A 22,263-nucleotide genomic window follows, 5' to 3' on the forward strand; every position below is an offset into this window, starting at 1 on the left:
AATGAATGAATGAAGACGAATGAATGAATACGATTGAATGAATGAATACGAATGAATGAATATGATCGAATGAATTAATACCAATACGATTGAAAGAATGAAGACGATTGAATGAATGAAGACGAATGAATGAATACGATCGAATGAATGAAGATGAATGAATAAATACTAATGAATGAATACGATTGAATGAATGAATACGAATGAATGAATAAATAAATACGAATGAATGAATGCGATTGAATACGAATGAATGAATGAACGAATGAATGAATGAAAGAAAGTTCCGAGGTACGACGGGAGGGGAAGGCGTTGGAGCGGCCCCTCCCTCCGTGCGCCTGCGCCCTGCCTCTCCCTTCCTCCCTCCGTGCGCCTGCGCCCTGCCTCTCCCTTCCTCCCTCCGTGCGCCTGCGCCCTACCCCCTCCCTCCCTCCCTCCGTGCGCCTGCGCACTGGCCCTCCCGAGGCTTTTTCTCTCGCCACCCCCCGGTCCCTTTTTCACGCCCCATGGAGCGCCCCCGGAAGAAGAAGTCTCGCGCCAGCCGGAAGCCCCCTTCGCCTCCTCCTCCCCCGGCGCCGGAAGGCGCCGCCGCGGAGGTTCCGCTTCCGGTTCCGGTCCCGGCCTTGGCCTGCCCGAAGCCCAGAGACATGGCCATGTTCGAGCAGATGCGGGCCAACGTGGGGAAGCTGCTCAAGGGCATCGACAGGTCAGGGGAGGGGGGGGAGAAATATTCTATTTATTTTATTTTGTTAGCATGTTTGCCAATTTGTACTTCCCAAGCGCTTAGTCCAGTGCTCTGCACATAGCAAGCGCTCAATAAATACGATTGATGATGATGATGATGTTTGGTTTTGTTCTCTGTCTCCCCCTTTTAGACTGTGAGCCCACTGTTGGGTAGGGACCGTCTCTAGATGTTGCCAATTTGGACTTCCCAAGCGCTTAGTACAGTGCTCTGCACACAGTAAGCGCTCAATAAATACGATTGATGATGATGATGATGGAGAGGGGCCCTGAGGAAATAATAATAATGATCACAATAATAATGAGGGTATTTGTGAAGCGCTTACCATGTGTAACTTGGGGCCAGTCCCTTATAATCACAGCAGTCAATCAATCAATCGTATAAATACGATTGAATGATTGAGCACTTACTGTGTGCAGAGCACTGTACTAAGCGCTTGGGAAGTACAAGTTGGCAACGTATAGAGACAGTCCCTACCCAACAATCAATCAATCGTATTTATTGAGCGCTTACTGTGTGCAGAGCACTGGACTAAGCGCTTGGGAAGTCCAAGTTGGCAACATAGAGAGACGGTCCCTACCCAACAATCAATCAATCGTATTTATTGAGCGCTTACTGTTTGCAGAGCATTGTACTAAGCGCTTGGGAAGTACAAGTTGGCAACATAGAGAGACAGTCCCTACTCAACAGTGGGCTCACAGTCTAAGAGGGGGAGACAGAGTACAAAACCAAACATACTAACAAAATAAAATAAATAGAATAGGTATGTACAAGTAAAATAAATAAATAGAGTAATAAGTATGTACAAACATATATACAGGTGCTGTGGGGAAGGGAAGGAGGTAAGATGGGGATGGAGAGGGGGACGAGGGGGAGAGGAAGGAAGGGGCTCAGTCTGGGAAGGCCTCCTGGAGGAGGTAATGATGATGGTATTATTTGTTAAGCCCTCCCCCCCCGCCCTACCTCCTTCCCCTCCCCACAGTGCCTGTATATATGTTTGTACAGATTTATTACTCTATTCTTTTTACTTGTACGCGTTCACTATTTTATTTATTTTATCTTGTTAATATGTTTTGTTGTTTGTCTCCCCCTTCTAGACTTTGAGCCCGTTGTTGGGTAATAATAATAATGATGGCATTTGTTAAGTGCCTACTATGTGCAAAGCACTGTTCTAAGCGCTGGGGGGGTACAAGGTGATCAGGTTGTCCCACGTGGGGCTCACAGTCTTCATCTCCATTTTACAGATGAGGTAACTGAGGCTCAGAGAAGTGAAGTGACTTGCCCAAGGTCACACAGCAGGCATGTGGCGGAGTCGGGATTCGAACCCATGACCTCAGACTCCCAAGCCTGGGCTCTTTCCACTGAGCCACGCTGCTTCTCTAAGCAGCGAAGGGTAGGGGCCGTCTCTGTGTGTTGCCAACTTGGACTTCCCAAGCGCTTAGTACAGTGCTGTGCACACAGTAAGCGCTCAATAAATACGATTGATGATGATGATAGAAGGGGGAGACAGAGAACAAAACCAAACGTATTAACAAAATAAAATAAATAGAATGGATATGTAAATAGAGTAATAAATATGTACAAACATATATGCATACGTATAGGTGCTGCGGGGAAGGGAAGGAGGTAAGGGGGGGGATGGAGAGGGAGAGGAAGGAGGGGGCTCAGTGTGGGAAGGCCTCCTGGAGGAGGTGAGCTCTCAGTAGGGCCTTGAAGGGAGGAAGAGAGCTAGCTTGGCGGATGGGCGGAGGGATTGGGGGCATTCCGGGCCCGGGGGAGGACGGGGGCCGGGGGTCGACGGCGGGACAGGAGAGAACGAGGCCTAACGGTGAGGAGATTAGCGGTGGCAGAGGAGCGGAGGGTGCGGGCTGGGCTGGAGAAGGACAGAAGGGAGGTGATGCTTGCGGATGGAGAGGGAGGCAGAGGCATATGCGGTGGAGGCCCGGGCTGAGGCTGAGCAGACAGCCAAGAACGCGAAGGCTTTCTAGCTCTACCAGAAGGCCTCCCGGTCGGTGCGGCGGGGAATTGGGGGTGCAGGGCTAAGGGGGAGTGAAGCGGAGTGGGCCCCCCGAAAGCCGCCTCTCGTCCCCGCAGGTACAACCCCGAGAATCTGGCCACCCTGGAGCGCTACGTGGAGACCCAGGCCAAGGAGAACGCCTACGACCTGGAGGCCAACCTGGCCGTCCTCAAATTGTGAGATTTGTCACTTCCCTCCCCTTCATGTCCTTCTCAGAGGGCGGGCCGGGGGCAGGTGGGCCCGGCCCCTGGAGGCCAATCAATCAATCAGTGGAATTTATTGAACACCCACTGTGTGCTAAGGGCCTGGGAGAGCACAGTACAACAGAGCCAGTAGACACTTTCCCTTCCCGCAACGAGCTTGCAGTCTAGAGGGGGTAGACAGACAGTAATGTGAGCCCACTGTTGGGTAGGGACTGTCTCCATATGTTGTCAACTTGTACTTCCCAAGTGCTTAGTACAGTGCTCTGCACACAGTAAGCGCTCAATAAATGCGATTGATTGATTGATAAATAAAAGCCGCCTGGGCTATTGGAAAGAGCATGGGTTTGGGTTCTAATCATTCATTCATTCATTCAATCGTATTTATTGAGCGCTTACTGTGTGCAGAGCACTGAACTAAGCGCTTGGGAAGTACAAGTTGGCAACATATAGAGACGGTCCCTACCCAACAGCGGGCTCACAGGCTAGAAGACTGTAAACTCATGGTGGGCCGGGAATGGATCTCTCTCCTTTTTTTTTTTATGGCATTTATTAAGCACTTACTATGTGCAAAGCACTGTTCTAAGCGCTGGGGAGGTTACAAGGAGATCAGGTTGTCCCACGGGGCGGGGTGAGGGGCTCACAGTCTTCATCCCCATTTTACAGATGAGGGAACTGAGGCTCAGAGAAGTTAAGTGACTTGCCCAAAGTCACACAGCTGACAGGTGGCCGAGTCAGGATTTGAACCTGTGACCTCTTACGCCAAAGCCCGGGCTCTTTCCACTGAGCCCCACTGCTTCTCTATAATAATGGCATTTATTAAGCGCTTACTATGTGCAAAGCCCTGTCAGTCCTGGCTCCACCACTTTCCTGCTGCTGGGTGACTTTGGGCAAGTCACTTTGCTGCTCTGTGCCTCAGTTTCTACATCTATAAAGTCAATCGGTTGTGTTTATCGAGCACTTACGGTGAGCAGGGCCCTGTACTAAGCGCTTGGGAGAGTACAGCAGTATGTTTGGTTTTGTTCTCTGTCTCCCCCTTTTAGACTGTGAGCCCACTGTTGGGTAGGGACTGTCTCTATATGTTGCCAACTTGTACTTCCCAAGCGCTTAGTACAGTGCTCTGCACACAGTAAGCGCTCAGTAAATACGATTGATGATGATGATGATGATAACACACATTCCCTTGCCCACAGCAAACTTATAGTCTACAGTGGGAATGAAATGCTCCTCTCCCACTTGGACTGTGAGCCCCTCTGAGGCGGGGACTGTGTCCAAACTGATGATCTTGTATCTACTCCAGTGCTTAGTACAGTGCTTGGCGCATGGTAATAATTACTATTATTCTGTAGTGGAGAAGCAGCACGGCTCAGTGGAAAGAGCCCGGGCTTTGGAGTCAGAGGTCATGGGTTCAAATCCCGCCTCCGCCAATTATCAGCTGTGTGACTTCGGGCAAGTCACTTCACTTCTCTCTGCCTCAGTTCCCTCATCTGGAAAATGGGGATTAAGACTGTGAGCCCCCAGTAGGACAACCTAATCAATCAATCGTATTTATTGAGCGCTTACTGTGTGCAGAGCCCTGTACTAAGCGCTTGGGAAGTACAAGTTGGGAACATATAGAGACAGTCCCTACCCAACAGTGGGCTCACAGTCTAAAAGGGGGAGACAGAGAACAAAACCAAACATAGTAACAAAATAAAATAAATAGAATAGATATGCACAAGCAAAATAAATAAATAGAGTAATGAATATGTACATACATATATACAGGTGCTGTGGGGAAGGGAAGGAGGTAAGATGGGGGGATGGAGGGGGGATGAGGGGGAGAGGAAGGAAGGGGCTCAGTCTGGGAAGGCCTCCTGGAGGAGGCCTTCACCTTGTAGGCCTGATCACCTTGTAACCCCTCCAGCGCTTAGAACAGTGCTTTGCACATAGTAAGCACTTAATAAATGCCATCATTAGTATTAGTAGTAGTATATAGGTAATTTCCATAAGCGCAGTGGAGCTGAGGGTGGGGTGAAAGGTCACGGATCCAAATGCGGAGACGACGCAGAAGGGAGGGAGAATTGGGGAAAAGCCGGGAGGCAGGGGTGGTGGGGTAATAATAATAATTGTGGTATTATTAGAGAAGCAGTGTGGCTTAAAGTCAGAGGTCATGGGTTCAAATCCCAGCTCCGCCAATTGTCAGCTGTGTGACTTGCTAGTCACTTCACTTCTCTGTGCCTGTTCCCTCATCTGTAAAATTGGGATGAAGACTGTCAGCCCCCCGTGGGACAACCTGATCACCTCGTAACCTCCCCAGCGCTTAGAACAGTGCTTTGCACATAGTAAGTGCTTAATAAATGCCATTATTATTATCATTTTTATTAGCGCTTACTGTTCCAGGCACCGTGCAGAGCACTGGGGTAAATACAAGGTAATCGGGTCGAATGCAGTCCCTGTACCACACGGGGCTGTCAGTCTAAGATGGGAGAGGGTAGCTATTGAATCCCCATTTTACACATGAGAACACTGAGGCCCAGTGAAGCGGTTTGCCCAAGGTCAGTCAGCATGCGTGTGGCGAAGCTGGGATTCGAACCCAGACTCCCGGGCTTGTGCTCTTCTAGGCCACATTGCTTCTCCTATCGACATACCCACTTTTCCTTCCCTCTTCTATCGGTAAACTACATTAGCATCCGTCTCCCCTGCTAGACGGTAAGCGCCTTGAAGACAGGGGTCAGGTTTAACTCTATTAACTCTCCCAAAGCACTTAGTACAGTGTTGACACTCAAATCTACATCTCCAGCCCTGATCTCTGTCCCTGCTCTGCAGTCTCGCATTCCTTCCCGCCTTCAGGACTTCTCTGTTTGGATGCCTTCCTGTCGTCTCATTCATTCGTTCATTCAGTTGTATTTATGGAGCGCTTACTATCGTCATCATCAATCGTATTTATTGAGCGCTTACTGTGTGCAGAGCACTGCACTAAGCGCTTGGGAAGGACAAGTTGGCAACATAGAGACGGTCCTTCTCACAGTCTAGAAGGGCTCAAACCTAACACGTCAAAAAAAAAGAGCTGCTTCTCTTCCCACCCTCCCCGTGAGTTTCTCATCACCGTAGGCGGCACCTCAAGCCCGTAACCTTGGCATTATCCCTGACTCGTCTCTCGCGCTCAACCCACAGATTCAATCCATCACTAAATCCGGTCGGTTCCACCTTCACAACCTCACTAAAATCCGCCCTTTCCTCTCCATCCCAACCGCTGCCCCTTTAATCCGATGACTTCTCCCCTCCTGCCGTGATTACCGGGTCAGCCTCCTTGCCAACCTCCCAGCCGCCTGCCTCTCCTCACTCCAGTCCGTAATCATTTTTTTTTAACAAAAACTTTCAGTTCGCGTTTCCCCGCTCCTCAAGACCCTCCGGTGGTTGCCCACCCACCTCCGCATCAAACAGAAACTCCTCACCGTCGGCTGTAAAGCAGTTAGTCATCTTCCCCCCTCCTACCTCATCTGACTACTCTTTTACTCCTCCAGCCCTCACACTTCCCTCTTCTTCTGCCAACCTTCTCACTGGATTTGGATTTCGTCTACCTCGCCGCCGACCTCTCACCCACGCCCTACCTCCGGTCTGGGTTGACTCCCCTCCTCGCATCCTCAAGACAATGACTCTCCTCCCCTTCAAAGCCTTATTACTATACTAACGGTATTTGTTAAGTGCTTACTATGTGCAAAACACTGTTGTAAGCACTTGGGGGATACAAGGTGATCAGATGGTCCCACGTGGGGCTCACAGTCTTCAGCCCCATTTTCCAGATGAGGTAACTGAGGCACGGAGAAGTTAAGTGACTTGCCCAAGGTCACACAGCTGACAAGTGGCGGAGCCGGGATTCGAACCCACGACCTCTGACTCCCAAGCCCGGGCTCTTTCCACTGAGCCACGCTGCTTCTTATTGAAGGCCCATCTCCTCCAAGAGGTCTTCCCAGACTAAATCCTCTTTTCCTCTTCTCCCATTCCCTTCTGCGTCATCGTGACTTGCTCCCTTTATTCATCTCCCCTCCCAGCCCCACAGCACGTAGGTATATATCTGTAATTTATCTATTTATATTAATATCTGTCTCCCCCTCTAGATGCTTGTTGTGGGCAGGGACTGCCTGTTCAATAATAAAATAATAATGGCATTTATTAAGCACTTACTATGTGCCAAGCACTGTCCTAAGCACTGGGGAGGCTACAAGGTGATCAGGTTGTCCCACGGGGGGCTCACAGTCTTCATCCCCATTTTCCAGATGAGGGAACTGAGGCCCAGAAAAGTGAAGTGACTTGCCTAAAGTCACACAGCTGACAATTGTCGGAGCCGGGATTTGAACCCATGACCTCTGAATCCAAAGCCCGTGCTCTTTTCCACTGAGCCATGCTGCTTCTCTGTTTATTATACAGTACTCACTGAAGCGCTTAGTACAGTAGCGTGAGAAGCAGCGTGGCTCAGTGGAAAGAGCCTGGGCTTTGGAGTCAGAGGTCATGGGTTCAAATCCCGACTCCGCCAATTGTCAGCTGTGTGACTTTGGGCAAGTCACTTAACTGCTCTGTGCCTCAGTTACCTCATCTGTAAAATGGGGATTAAGACTGTGAGCCCCCCATGGGACAACCTGATCGCCTTGTAACCTCCCCAGTGCTTAGAACAGTGCTCTGCACATAGTAAGCGCTTAATAAATGCCATCATTATTACTATTATTATTATTATTACTCTATACACAGTAAGCACTCAATAAATATGACTGACTGACTCGGGAAAAACCACCGATTGGCTGATGTCCAGGTTCCATAATCAATCAATCAGTGGTATTGATGGAGCGCTTACTATGTGCAGAGCACCGTACTAAGCGCTTGGGAGAGCAGACTACAACAGAATTAGCAGACACGTTCACTATACAGCAATGAGCTTAAGTGAGTCAGGTTTTTTTAAAATGGCATTTAAGTGCTTACTATGTACCAGACACTGTTCTAAGCGCTAGAATAGATCCAAGGCATTCAGGTTAGACACAGTCCCTGTCCTACGTGGGGCTCACAGGCTTCACCCCCATTTTACAGATGAGGGAACTGAGGCGCTGAGAAGTGAAGGGACATACCCGAGGTCACACAGCAGACAGGTGGCGGAGCTGGGATTAGAACCCAGGTCCTTCTGATTTCCAGGCCCGGGCTCTCTCCACCGGCCCACGCTGCTTCTCAGTTGTCCAGTCTGGTTGCGCTAATCAATCAATTGTATTTATTGAGCGCTTACTGTGTGCAGAGCACTGTACTAAGCGCTTGGGAAGTACAAGTTGGCAACATATAGAGACGGTCCCTACCCAACAGTGGGCTCACAGTCTAGAAGGGGGAGACAGAGAACAAAACCAAACATATTAACAAAATAAAATAAGTAGAATAGATATGTACAAGTAAAATCAATCAATAAATAGAGTAATAAATATGTACAAACATATATACAGGTCGTCATCCACCGAGTCCCCCGGCCCAGACCTTTCCAAACAGCTTTACTGATTAAGAGCCCTGACTGAGTGACTTCTGTATTCACTCATTCATTCAATTGTATTTATTGAGCGCTTACTGTGTGCAGAGCACTGTACTAAGCGCTTGGGAAGTAAAAGTTGGCAGCATATAGAGACGGTCTCTATCCAACAACGGGCTCACAGTCTAGAAGCGGGAGACAGACAACAAAACAGAACATGTGGACCGGTCTCAAGTCATCAGAATAAATAGAAATAAAGCTAGATGCACATCATTAACAAAATAAATAGAATAGTAAATACGTACAAGTAAAGTCAATAGAGTAATAAATCTCTAGATTGATTTATTTAGAGATTATTTAGAGATTTATTTATTTATTTAGAGAAGCAGCATGGCTCAGTGGAAAGAGCCCGGGCTTTGGAGTCAGAGGTCATGGGTTCAAATCCCGGCTCCGCCAAGTGTCAGCTGTGTGACTTTGGGCAAATCACTTCACTTCTCTGGGCCTCAGTTCCCTCATCTGTAAAATGGGGGTTAAGACTGTGAGCCTCACGTGGGACAGCCTGATCACCTTGTAACCTCCCCAGCGCTTAGAACAGTGCTTTGCACAGAGTAAGTGCTTAATAAATGCCATCATTATTGTTATTATTAAATCTGTACAAACATATATACGGGTGCAGTGGGGAGGGGAAGGAGGTAGGGCGGGGGGGTGGGGAGGAGGAGAGGAAAAAGGGGGCTGAGTGTGGGAAGGCCTCCTGGAGGAGGTGAGCTCTCAGTAGGGCTTTGAAGGGAGGAAGAGAGCCAGTTTGGCGGATGTGGGGAGGGAGGGCAAGTGACTTGTCCAAGGTCACCCAGCAGACAGGTGGTGGAGCTGGGATTAGAACCTTCTGACGCCCAGGCTCTATCCACTGCACCACGCTGTGTCTCTAATAATAATAGTAATAATAATAATCAATCATATTTATTGAGCGCTTACTGTGTGCAGAGCACTATACTAAGCACTTGAGAAGTACAAGTTGGCAACATATAGAGACAGTCCCTGCCCAACAGTGGGCTCACAGTCTAGAAGGGGGAGACAGAGAACAAAACCAAACATATTAACAAAATAAAATAAATAGAATAGATATGTACAAGTAAAATAAATAAATAGAGTAATAAATACGTAATTTAATAATAATGTTGGCATTTGTTAAGTGCTTACTATGTGCAGAGCACTGTCCTAAGCGCTGGGGGGGATACAAGCTGATCAAGTTCTCCTGTGTGGGGCTCACAGTCTTCACCTCCATTTTACAGATGAGGTAAATGAGGCCCAGAGAAGTGAAGTGACTTGCCCAAGGTCACCCAGCAGACGTGGCGGAGTAGGGACTCGAACCCATGACCTCCGACTCCAAAGCCCGGGCTCTATCCACTGAGCCACGCTGCTCAGAAATACCGAGCCAAGTCAATCAATCAGTCAATCAATCGATCGTATTTATTGAGCGCTTACTGTGTGCAGAGCACCGGACTGAGCGCTTGGGAAGTCCAAGTTGGCAACATCTAGAGATGGTCCCTACCCGACAGCGGGCTCACAGTCTAAAAGGGGGAGACAGAGAACAAAACCAAACATACTAACGAAATAAAATGAATAGAATAGATATGTACAAGTAAAATAAATAGAGTAATAAATAAGTACAAACATATTAACATACTAACAACCAAACATACTAACAAAATAAAATGACTAGAATAGATATGTACAAATAAAATAGAGTAATAAATATGTACAAACATATTAACATACTAACAACCAAACATGCTAACAAAATAAAATGACTAGAATAGATATGTACAAATAAAATAGAGTAATAAATATGTACAAACATATTAACATACTAACAACCAAACATGCTAACAAAATAAAATGACTAGAATAGATATGTACAAATAAAATAGAGTAATAAATATGTACAAACATATTAACATACTAACAACCAAACCTGCTAACAAAATAAAATGACTAGAATAGATATGTACAAATAAAATAGAGTAATAAATATGTACAAACATATTAACATACTAACAACCAAACCTGCTAACAAAATCAAATGACTAGAATAGATATGTACAAATAAAATAGAGTAATAAATATGTACAAACATATTAACATACTAACAACCAAACCTGCTAACAAAATCAAATGACTAGAATAGATATGTACAAATAAAATAGAGTAATAAATATGTACAAACATATTAACATACTAACAACCAAACCTGCTAACAAAATAAAATGACTAGAATAGATATGTACAAATAAAATAGAGTAATAAATATGTACAAACATATTAACATACTAACAACCAAACCTGCTAACAAAATAAAATGACTAGAATAGATATGTACAAATAAAATAGAGTAATAAATATGTACAAACATATTAACATACTAACAACCAAACCTGCTAACAAAATAAAATGACTAGAATAGATATGTACAAATAAAATAGAGTAATAAATATGTACAAACATATTAACATACTAACAACCAAACCTGCTAACAAAATCAAATGACTAGAATAGATATGTACAAATAAAATAGAGTAATAAATATGTACAAACATATTAACATACTAACAACCAAACCTGCTAACAAAATCAAATGACTAGAATAGATATGTACAAATAAAATAGAGTAATAAATATGTACAAACATATTAACATACTAACAACCAAACCTGCTAACAAAATAAAATGACTAGAATAGATATGTACAAATAAAATAGAGTAATAAATATGTACAAACATATTAACATACTAACAACCAAACCTGCTAACAAAATAAAATGACTAGAATAGATATGTACAAATAAAATAGAGTAATAAATATGTACAAACATATTAACATACTAACAACCAAACCTGCTAACAAAATCAAATGACTAGAATAGATATGTACAAATAAAATAGAGTAATAAATATGTACAAACATATTAACATATTAACAACCAAGCATGCTAACAAAATCAAATGACTAGAATAGATATGTACAAATAAAATAGAGTAATAAATATGTACAAACATATTAACATACTAACAACCAAGCATGCTAACAAAATCAAATGACTAGAATAGATATGTACAAATAAAATAGAGTAATAAATATGTACAAACATATTAACATACTAACAACCAAGCATGCTAACAAAATCAAATGACTAGAATAGATATGTACAAATAAAATAGAGTAATAAATATGTACAAACATATTAACATACTAACAACCAAACCTGCTAACAAAATCAAATGACTAGAATAGATATGTACAAATAAAATAGAGTAATAAATATGTACAAACATATTAACATACTAACAACCAAACCTGCTAACAAAATCAAATGACTAGAATAGATATGTACAAATAAAATAGAGTAATAAATATGTACAAACATATTAACATACTAACAACCAAACCTGCTAACAAAATCAAATGACTGGAATAGATATGTACAAATAAAATAGAGTAATAAATATGTACAAACATATTAACATACTAACAACCAAACCTGCTAACAAAATCAAATGACTAGAATAGATATGTACAAATAAAATAGAGTAATAAATATGTACAAACATATTAACATACTAACAACCAAACCTGCTAACAAAATCAAATGACTGGAATAGATATGTACAAATAAAATAGAGTAATAAATATGTACAAACATATTAACATACTAACAACCAAACCTGCTAACAAAATCAAATGACTAGAATAGATATGTACAAATAAAATAGAGTAATAAATATGTACAAACATATTAACATACTAACAACCAAACCTGCTAACAAAATCAAATGACTAGAATAGATATGTACAAATAAAATAGAGTAATAAATATGTACAAACATATTAACATGCTAACAACCAAACATGCTAACAAAATAAAATGAATAGATATGTACAAATAAAATAGAGTAATAAATATGTACAAACATATTAACATACTAACAACCAAGCATGCTAACAAAATAAAATGACTAGAATAGATATGTACAAATAAAATAGAGTAATAAATATGTACAAACATATTAACATACTAACAACCAAACATGCTAACAAAATAAAATGACTAGAATAGATGTGTACAAATAAAATAGAGTAATAAATATGTACAAACATATTAACATACTAACAACCAAACATACTAACAAAATAAAATGAATAGATATGTACAAGTAAAATAAATCAATAAATAGAGTGATAAATATGCACAAACATAGATACAGGTGCTGTGGGGAAGGGAAGGAGGGAAGATGGGGGGGATGGCGAGGGAGTTGGGGCGGAGGAGCGTCTCCCCCAACCTCCCAGTGGCGACGACCATCGCCCCCGGTCTCCCTTTGCAGGTACCAGTTCAATCCGGCCTTCTTCCAGACGACGGTGACGGCCCAGATCCTGCTGAAAGCCCTCACCAACCTGCCCCACACCGACTTCACTCTCTGCAAATGCATGATTGACCAAGCGCACGTATCCTCCCGACGCGGCGGGCGGGCGGCGGGGGCCGAGCCCGGCGGGTACCGGTTGGCGGGCGTTCGCTCCGGGCTGCCCGCTGTATAGTAATAATAATAATGGCATTTGTTAAGCGCTTAGTATGTGCAAAGCACTGTTGGAAGCGCTAGGGGAGATACAAGGTGATCAGGTTGTCCCCCGTGGGGCTCACAGTCTTCATCCCCATTTAGCAGATGAGGGAACTGAGGCCCGGAGATGTTAAGTGACTTGCCCAAATAATAATGGCATTTATTAAGCGCTTACTATGTGCAAAGCACTGTTCGAAGCGCTAGGGGAGATACAAGGTGATCAGGTTGTCCCCCGTGGGGCTCACAGTCTTCATCCCCATTTAGCAGATGAGGGAACTGAGGCCCGGAGATGTTAAGTGACTTGCCCAAATAATAATGGCATTTATTAAGCGCTAACTATGTGCAAAGCACTGTTCTAAGCGCTAGGGGAGATATAAGGTTATCAGGTTGTCCCCCGTGGGGCTCACAGTCTGCATCCCCATTTAGCAGATGAGGGAACTGAGGCCCAGAGATGTTAAGTGACTTACCCTAATATAATAATAATGGCATTTATTAAGCGCTAACTATGTGCAAAGCACTGTTCTAAGCGCTAGGGGAGATACAAGGTGATCAGGTTGTCCCCCGTGGGGCTCACAGTCTTCATCCCCATTTAGCAGATGAGGGAACTGAGGCCCGGAGATGTTAAGTGACTTGCCCAAATAATAATGGCATTTATTAAGCGCTTACTATGTGCAAAGCACTGTTCGAAGCGCTAGGGGAGATACAAGGTGATCAGGTTGTCCCCCGTGGGGCTCACAGTCTGCATCCCCATTTAGCAGATGAGGGAACTGAGGCCCAGAGATGTTAAGTGACTTACCCTAATATAATAATAATGGCATTTATTAAGCGCTAACTATGTGCAAAGCACTGTTCTAAGCGCTAGGGGAGATACAAGGTGATCAGGTTGTCCCCCGTGGGGCTCACAGTCTTCATCCCCATTTAGCAGATGAGGGAACTGAGGCCCGGAGATGTTAAGTGACTTGCCCAAATAATAATGGCATTTATTAAGCGCTTACTATGTGCAAAGCACTGTTCGAAGCGCTAGGGGAGATACAAGGTGATCAGGTTGTCCCCCGTGGGGCTCACAGTCTGCATCCCCATTTAGCAGATGAGGGAACTGAGGCACAAGAGATGTTAAGTGACTTACCCTAATATAATAATAGTGGCATGTATTAAGCGCTTACTATGTGCAAAGCACTGCTCGAAGCGCTAGGGGAGATACAAGGTGATCAGGTTGTCCCCCGTGGGGCTCACAGTCTTCATCCCCATTTAGCAGATGAGGGAACTGAGGCACAGAGAAGTTAAGTGACTTGCCCAAATAATAATAATAATGGCATTTATTAAGCACTTACTATGTGCAAAGCACTGTTCTAAGCACTTGGGGAGGTTACAAGGTGATCAGGTTGTCCCCCATGGGGCTCACTGTCTTCATCCCCATTTGACAAATGAGGAAACTGAGGCACAGAGAAGTTAAGTGACTTGCCCTAATAATAATAATAATAATGGCATTTATTAAGCACTTACTATGTGCAAAGCACTGTTCTAAGCGCTAGGGGAGATATAAGGTTATCAGGTTGTCCCCTGTGGGGCTCACAGTCTTCATCCCCATTTAACAGATGAGGGAACTGAGGCACAGAGAAGTTAAGTGACTTGCCCAAATAATAATAATAATGGCATTTATTAAGCGCTTACTCTGTGCAAAGCACTGTTCTAAGCGCTAGGGGAGATACAAGGTGATCAGGTTGTCCCCCGTGAGGCTCACAGTCTTCATCGCCATTTAGCAGATGAGGGAACTGAGGCACAGAGAAGGTAAGTGACTTGCCCAAATAATAATAATAATGGCATTTATTAAGTGCTTACTGTGTGCAAAGCACTGTTCTAAGCGCTAGGGGAGATACAAGGTGATCAGGTTGTCCCCCGTGGGGCTCACAGTCTTCACCCCCATTTAACAGATGAGGGAACTGAGGCACAGAGAAGTTAAGTGACTTGCCCAAATAATAATAATAATGGCATTTATTAAGTGCTTACTATGTGCAAAGCACTGTTCTAAGTGCTATTGGAGCTATAAGGTGATCAGGTTGGCCCCTGTGGGGTTCACAGTCTTCATCCCCATTTAGCAGATGAGGGAACTGAGGCACAGAGAAGTTGTGACTTGCCCAAATAATAATAATAGTGGCATTTATTAAGCACTTACTATGTGCCAGAATGCCAGGCACTGTTCTAAGCGCTGGGGTGGGTACAAGGAAATCGGGTTGGACTCAATCCCGGTCCCACGTGAGGCTCACGGTTTCAATCCCCATTTTACAGATGATGGTGACTGAGGGACAGGAAGTTAAGTGACTAGGCCTAGACTGTGAGCCCGCTGTTGGGCCGGGACCGTCTCTAGATGTTGCCAACTTGGACTTCCCAAGCGCTTAGTCCAGTGCTCTGCACACAGTAAGCGCTCAATAAATACGATTGAATGGAGGTCACACAAACTCTTGGTCATCTCGCTCCGTCCCCGCTGAACGTGCCGTCCTACAGCCTGATCCCCCCGCGCCACGCTCGTAAACTCGGTTTCTCTCAAACCGGCCCACTCGCTGACTCTCTGCTTCGTTCACCTCTCCCTGGCTGCTGTGTGACCTTGGGCAAGTCACTTAACTTCTCTGAGCCTCAGTTACCTCATCTTCTAGCTACCTTACCTTCTAGACTGTGAGCCCACTATTGGGGTAGGGACCCTCTCTATATGCTGCCAACTTGGACTTCCCAAGCGCTTAGTCCAGTGCTCTGCACACAGTAAACGCTCAATAAATACAATTGATTGATTGATTAAGACTGAGCCCCACATGGGGCAATCTGATTACCTTGTATCCCCCCTCCCCAGTGCTTAGAATAGTGCTTAGCACATAATAATAATGGTTTTACTGATGAGGTAACTGAAGCTCCTAGTCTTCGGAGAAGCAGCGTGGCTCAGTGGAAAGAGCCCGGGCTTGGGAGTCGGAGGTCTGGGGTTCAAATCCCGGCTCCGCTCATTGTCAGCTGGGTGACTTTGGGCAAGTCACTTCATTCATTCAGTCAATCAGTCAATCAATCGTATTTATTGAGTGCTTACTGTGTGCAGAGCACTGTACTAAGCGCTTGGGAGGTCCAAGTTGGCAACATATAGAGACGGTCCCTACCCAACAGTGGGCTCACAGTCTAAAAGGGGGAGACAGAGAACAAAACCAAACATACTAACAAAATAAAATAAGTAGAATAGATATGTACAGTGCTCAATAAGGATCGCCCGACTGATTGCCAACCCGGTTTGGGATGGAGACCGAGCCCAATCTCGTAAGCTTGCATCCGGCCTGGCGCTTTAGTTGTATTTATTGAGCGCTTACTGTGTGCAGAGCACTGTACTAAGCGCTTGGAAAGTCCAAGTTGGCAACATATAGAGACGGTCCCTACCCAACAGCGGGCTCACAATCTAGAAGGGGGAGACAGAGAACCAAACAAAACATATTAACAAACTAAAATAAATAAATAGAATAAATAAGTACAAATAAAATAGAGTAATAAATGCATACAAACATATATGCACTTCACTTCTCTGGGCCCCAGTTCCCTTATCTGTCAAATGGGGATGAAGACTGTGAGCCCCCCCCGTGGGACAACCTGATCACCTTGTAACCTCCCCAGCGCTTAGAACAGTGCTTGGCACATAGTAAGCGCTTAATAAATGCCATAATAATAATAATCACGGAGAAGTTGTGACTCGCCCAAAGTCAACACAGTTGAGAAGGGTCAGAGCCGGGATTAGAACCCGTGACCTCTGACTCCCAAGCCCGGGCTCTTTCCACTGAGTGCTCCGCGCCCAGACGCGCTCAATACTTGGGATCACCCGACTGATTGCCAACCCAGTTTGGGACGGAGACCGAGCCCAATCTCGTAACCTTGCCTCCGGCCCGGCGCTTAGCACATAGTAAGCTCTAGAGGAGCGTCTTAATTACCGTGAGGCTGGTAATTGGTCCACTCCGATTGGTCCACTTCTGGTCCTGCCCCTCCCCGGCCCCCAGAGTCCGAGCCGAGGCCCCTGTCGGGAGAGGGCCCCGGGAGTGGGGCAGGGCCGGGGGGCTCTGAGCCTCCTCTCTGATCTCCCATCCTCTTGTCTCTCCCCACTTCAATCCATACTTCACGCCGCTGCCCGGATTGTCTTTGTCCAGAAACGCTCTGGGCATGTTACTTCCCTCCTCAAAAATCTCCAATGGCTCCCAATCAATCTGCGCATCAGGCAGAAACTCCTCCCCCTGGGCTTCCAGGCTGTCCATCCATCCCCTGGCCCCCTCCTACCTCACCTTCCTTCTCTCCTTCTCCAGCCCATCCCGCACCCTCCGCTCCTCCGCCGCTAATCTCCTCCCCGTTAGGCCTCGTTCTTTCCTGTCCCGCCGTCGACCCCCAGCCCACGTCCTCCCCCGGGGCCCGGAATGCCCTCCCTCTGCCCATCCGCCAAGCTCGCTCTCTTCCTCCCTTCCAGGCCCTACTGAGAGCTCACCTCCTCCAGGAGGCCTTCCCACACTCAGCCCCCTCCTTCCTCTCCCTCTCCATCCCCCCCGCCTTACCTCCTTCCCTTCCCCACAGCACCTGTATATATGTATATATGTTTGTACGTATTTATTACTCTATTTTACTTGTACATATCTATTCTATCTTATTCGGTTTATATGTTTTGTTGTCTGTCTCCCCCTTCTAGACTGTGAGCCCACTGTTGGGTAGGGACCGGCTCTAGATGTTGCCAACTTGTACTTCCCAAGCGCTTAGTCCAGTGCTCTGCACACAGTAAGCGCTCAGTAAATACGACTGATTGCTTGATTGATTGACTTCCTTGACTCCGTCCGCCAGCAAGAGGAGCGACCCATCCGGCAGATCCTCTACCTGGGAGACCTGCTGGAGACTTGCCACTTCCAGGCCTTCTGGGTAAGCCCAGCCGCCCCTTTCCCCGGCCCACCCTCGCTGTTCCCACCCCCGCGGAGGGTCCTTGGCGTGTCCGGGGCCTTCCCGGGCTGACCAGTGCCCCTCCCTTTCAGCAAGCCCTGGACGAGAACCTGGACCTGCTGGATGGGATCGCGGGCTTCGAGGACTCCGTCCGCAAGTGTGAGTGGGCTCGGCCCGGCCGAGACCCGTTGGCGGGGGGCACGGGGGGTGAGGGCGGCGCCCCGGGACTCACCCCTTCTTCCTCCCGCAGTCATCTGCCACGTGGTGGGCATCACCTACCAGCACATCGACCGCTGGCTGCTCGCCGAGATGCTGGGAGACCTCTCGGGTAAGGCCGGCTATGAGGTGGGCAGGAGCAGGCCTCTGGGGCACACCCCCCTATATCTATCTATCTATCTATCTATCTATCTATCTATCTATCTGTCTCTCTCTCTCTCATACACACTCGCTTTGCCCATAGTAAGCACTTCATTCATTCAGTCGTATTTATTGAGCGCTTACTGTGTGCAGAGCACTGGACTAATCGATCAATCAGTCGTATTTATTGAGCGCTTACTGTGCGCAGAGCACTGGGACTAAGCGCTTAGGAAGTCCAAGTTGGCAACAGATCGAGACGGTCCCTACCCAGCAGTGGGCTCACAGGCTAGAAACACTTTCCCCATCCACAGTGAGCTGACAGTCTAGAAGGACTGTGCGATAGATTTGGTAATAGTAATAATAATGATGGCATTTATTAAGCGCTTACTATGTGCAAAGCACTGTTCTAAGCACTGGGGAGGTTACAAGGAGATCAGGTTGGCCCACGGGGGGCTCACAGTCTTAATCACCATTTTACAGATGAGGGAACTGAGGCCCGGAGAAGTGAAGTGACTTGCCCAGAGTCACCCAGCTGACAAATGGCGGAGCTGGGATTTGAACAAGTTGTGTTGCCAACTTGTACTTCCCAAGCGCTTAGTCCAGTGCTCTGCACACAGTAAGCGCTCAATAAATACGATTGATTGATTGAACCCATGACCTCTGACTCCAAAGCCTGGGCTCTTTCCACTGAGCCACACTGCTTCCCCAGCAGCGTGGCTTAATAAATGCCATCATCATCATCATCACTCTGTCCATCCCTCTGTCTTTCTCACACAGACACACACACACTCTCTCTCTGTCTCTCTCCCCGCCTTCCTCTCTTCTCTCCCTTTCTTCCTCTCTCCTTCCATCAATCCATCAATCGTATTTATTGAGCGCTTACTGTGTGCAGAGCGCTGTACTAAGCGCTTGGGAAGTCCAAGTTGGCAACATACAGAGACGGTCCCTACCCAACAGTGGGCTCACAGTCCAGAAGACTCCATCTCCCAGTGCTCCCAGATCCAGGCCTCCAGTCCCACAGACCAGCCCTATCCATCATCATCATCATCAATCGTATTTATTGAGCGCTTACTGTGGGCAGAGCGCTGGACTAAGCGCTTGGGAAGTCCAAGTCGGCAACATACAGAGACGGTCCCTACCCAACAGTGGGCTCACAGTCCAGAAGACTCCATCTCCCAGTGCTCCCAGATCCAGGCCTCCAGTCCCACAGACCAGCCCTATCCATCATCATCATCATCAATCGTATTTATTGAGCGCTTACTGTGTGCAGAGCACTGGACTGAACGCTTGGGAACTACAAGTTGGCAACATATAGAGACAGTCCCTACCCAACAGTGGGCTCACAGTCTAAAAGGGGGAGACAAGAGAACAAAACCAAACATACTAACAAAATAAAATAAATAGAATAAATAGAAGAGAATATCCCCTTCCCTGCCCTCAGCATCTCTCTTTCTCTCTCTCCGCCTGACACACACACTCTTGTCTCTCCCTCTGTCTTTCTCACACAGACACAAGCACACACACACACTCTCTCCCCCCTTCCTCTCTCCTTCCATCCCCCAGTTTTCCAGGATCCGATCCCCCCAACCAGCCCTCCCCTCTCCCTCCTGCAGCAGGGCAGGGGTGGGCCCTGTATATATATATATATATATATATATATATATATATCTCCTGTATATATGTATATATGTTTGTACATATTTATTACTCTATTTTACTTGTACATATCTGTTCTATTTATTTTATTTTGTTAGTATGTTTGGTTTTGTTCTCTGTCTCCCCCTTCTAGACTGTGATCCCACTGTTGGGTAGGGACTGTCTCTCTATGTTGCCAACTTGGACTTCCCAAGCGCTTTGTCCAGTGCTCTGCATACAGTAAGCGCTCAATAAATATGATTGATTGATTGATTGGGCCTGGGTTTGGGGGAGGCTCCCCACGTCAGGACCCAACCTCCCCCGGCCTCCTCCCGCAGACAACCAGCTGAAGCTGTGGATGAGCAAGTACGGATGGAGCGCCAACGAGGCCGGCCAGATCTTCATCTGCAACCAGGAGGAGAGCATCAAGCCCAAAAACATCGTGGAGAAGATCGACTTCGACAGTAAGCTTCGGGGCGGGGGCCGGGGCAGCCAAGGAGGGGCCTTCTTCCCCTCCGCCCCATCTCTCTGGATATATGCATATATGTTTGTATGTATTTATTACTCTGTTGTACTTGTAAATATTTATTTTATTTTGTTAATATGTTTGGTTTTGTTCTCTGTCTCCCCCTTCTAGACTGTGAGCCCACTGTTGGGTATATGTTTGTATGTATTTACTACTCTATTTTACTTGTAAATATTTATTTTATTTTGTTAATATGTTTGGTTTGGTTCTCTGTCTCCCCCTTCTAGACTGTGAGCCCACTGTTGGGTATATGTTTGTACGTATTTATTACTCTATTTTACTTGTAAATATTTATTTTATTTTGTTAATACATTTGGTTTGGTTCTCTGTCTTCCCCTTCTAGACCGTGAGCCCACTGTTGGGTAGGGACCCTCTCTCTATGTTCATCATCATCATCATCATCAATCGTATTTATTGAGCGCTTACTGTGTGGAGAGCACTGTACTAAGCGCTTGGGAAGTACAAATTGGCAACATCTAGAGACGGTCCCTACCCAACAGTGGGCTCACAGTCTCAAAGGGGGAGACAAAACCAAACATACTACAAAATAAAATAGATATGGACAAGTAAAATAAATAAATAGAGTAATAAATATGTACAAACATATATACAGGTGCTGTGGGGAAGGGAAGGAGGTAAGATGGGGGGATGGAGAGGAAGGAAGGGGCTCAGTGTGGGAAGGCCTCCTGGAGGAGGTGAGCTCTCAGTAGGGCCTATGTTGCCAACTTGGACTTCCCAAGCGCTTAGTACAGTGCTCTGCACACAGTAAGCGCTCAATAAATATGAATGAATGCATGAATGGACCCGTTGGTGGACTCTTCGATGCCCTAATCTCTCCCTCTCCTCTCCGCAGGTGTGTCCAGCATCATGGCCTCCTCCCAGTGACCTCTGACCTGTCAGTGTGCCCCCCAATAAAATGACGTCCTGCCGCCTCTGCCCTCTCGCCCTCTCCGTCCGCGCTGCCACCGCTGAGCCGAGCGATGGGCGGGTGGGGCCCCGGTGTGTGCCCCAAAATAACAGCAATAATAATAATGGCATTTGTTAAGCGCTTACTATGTGCATAGCACTGTTCTAAGCGCCGGGGAGGATACAAGGTGATCAGATTGTCCCACGTGGGGCTCACAGTCTTAATCCCCATTTGACAGGCGAGGGAACTGAGGCCCGGAGGAGTGAAGTGACTTGCCCAAGGTCACCCAGCTGACAAGTGGCGGAGGCGGGATTTGAACCCATGACCTCTGACTGCTTCTCAAAACCCCATGGTATTCTCAATTTAGTGAGAAGCAGTGCGGCCTAGTGAATAGCGCACGGGCTTGGGAGGCAAAGGGACCTGGGTTCTAATCCCAGCTCCGTCACTTGTCCGCTGGGTGACCTTGGCCAAGTCACCTCACTTCTCTGAGGTCAACCAGCCTGGCTCAATGGAAGGAGCCCGGGCTTGGGAGTCAGAGGTCATGGGTTCAAATCCCGGCTCCGTCAACTGTCAGCTGCGTGACTTTGGGCAAGTCACTTCACTTCTCTGGGCCTCCGTGACCTCATCTGGAAAATGGGGGTGAAGACTGAGCCCCACGTGGGACAACCTGGTAATAATAATAATGATGGTATTTGTTAAGCGCTTACTATGTGCAAAGCACTGTTCTAAGCGCTGGGGGGATACAAGGTGATCAGGTTGTCCCACGTGGGGCTCACAATCTTAATCCCCACTCTACAGACGAGGCAACTGAGGCACAGAGAAGTTAAGTGACTTGCCCAAAGTCACACAGCTGACAATTG

At 46.4% G+C, this 22,263-nt stretch overlaps 1 protein-coding gene across 1 annotated transcript; it reads left to right on the forward strand.

Moving 5' to 3' along the window:
• The first annotated feature begins 592 nt into the window (after positions 1 to 592).
• EIF3K (eukaryotic translation initiation factor 3 subunit K) lies at positions 593 to 21,433 on the forward strand. Its single transcript, XM_038767042.1, has 8 exons — positions 593 to 706; positions 2,837 to 2,935; positions 12,816 to 12,936; positions 17,886 to 17,960; positions 18,071 to 18,137; positions 18,229 to 18,306; positions 20,309 to 20,434; positions 21,350 to 21,433. Exons 1-8 carry the CDS (start codon positions 648 to 650, stop codon positions 21,379 to 21,381), a joined length of 657 nt encoding a protein of 218 aa, XP_038622970.1. The 5' UTR covers positions 593 to 647; the 3' UTR covers positions 21,382 to 21,433.
• Positions 21,434 to 22,263: the final 830 nt, after the last annotated feature.

The sequence above is a fragment of the Tachyglossus aculeatus genome, chromosome 26 (assembly GCF_015852505.1).
Source record: "Tachyglossus aculeatus isolate mTacAcu1 chromosome 26, mTacAcu1.pri, whole genome shotgun sequence".
In the NCBI taxonomy this organism is placed as follows: Eukaryota; Metazoa; Chordata; class Mammalia; order Monotremata; family Tachyglossidae; genus Tachyglossus; species Tachyglossus aculeatus.

Coding starts and splice junctions, on each gene's coding strand:
- EIF3K (XM_038767042.1), top strand. CDS start 648: ATGGCCATGTTCGAGCAGATGCGGGCCAACGTGGGGAAGCTGCTCAAG. Junction 18,307..20,308: donor GATGCTGGGAGACCTCTCGG/GTAAGGCCGGCT, acceptor CTCCTCCCGCAG/ACAACCAGCTGAAGCTGTGG. Junction 20,435..21,349: donor GGAGAAGATCGACTTCGACA/GTAAGCTTCGGG, acceptor TCCTCTCCGCAG/GTGTGTCCAGCATCATGGCC.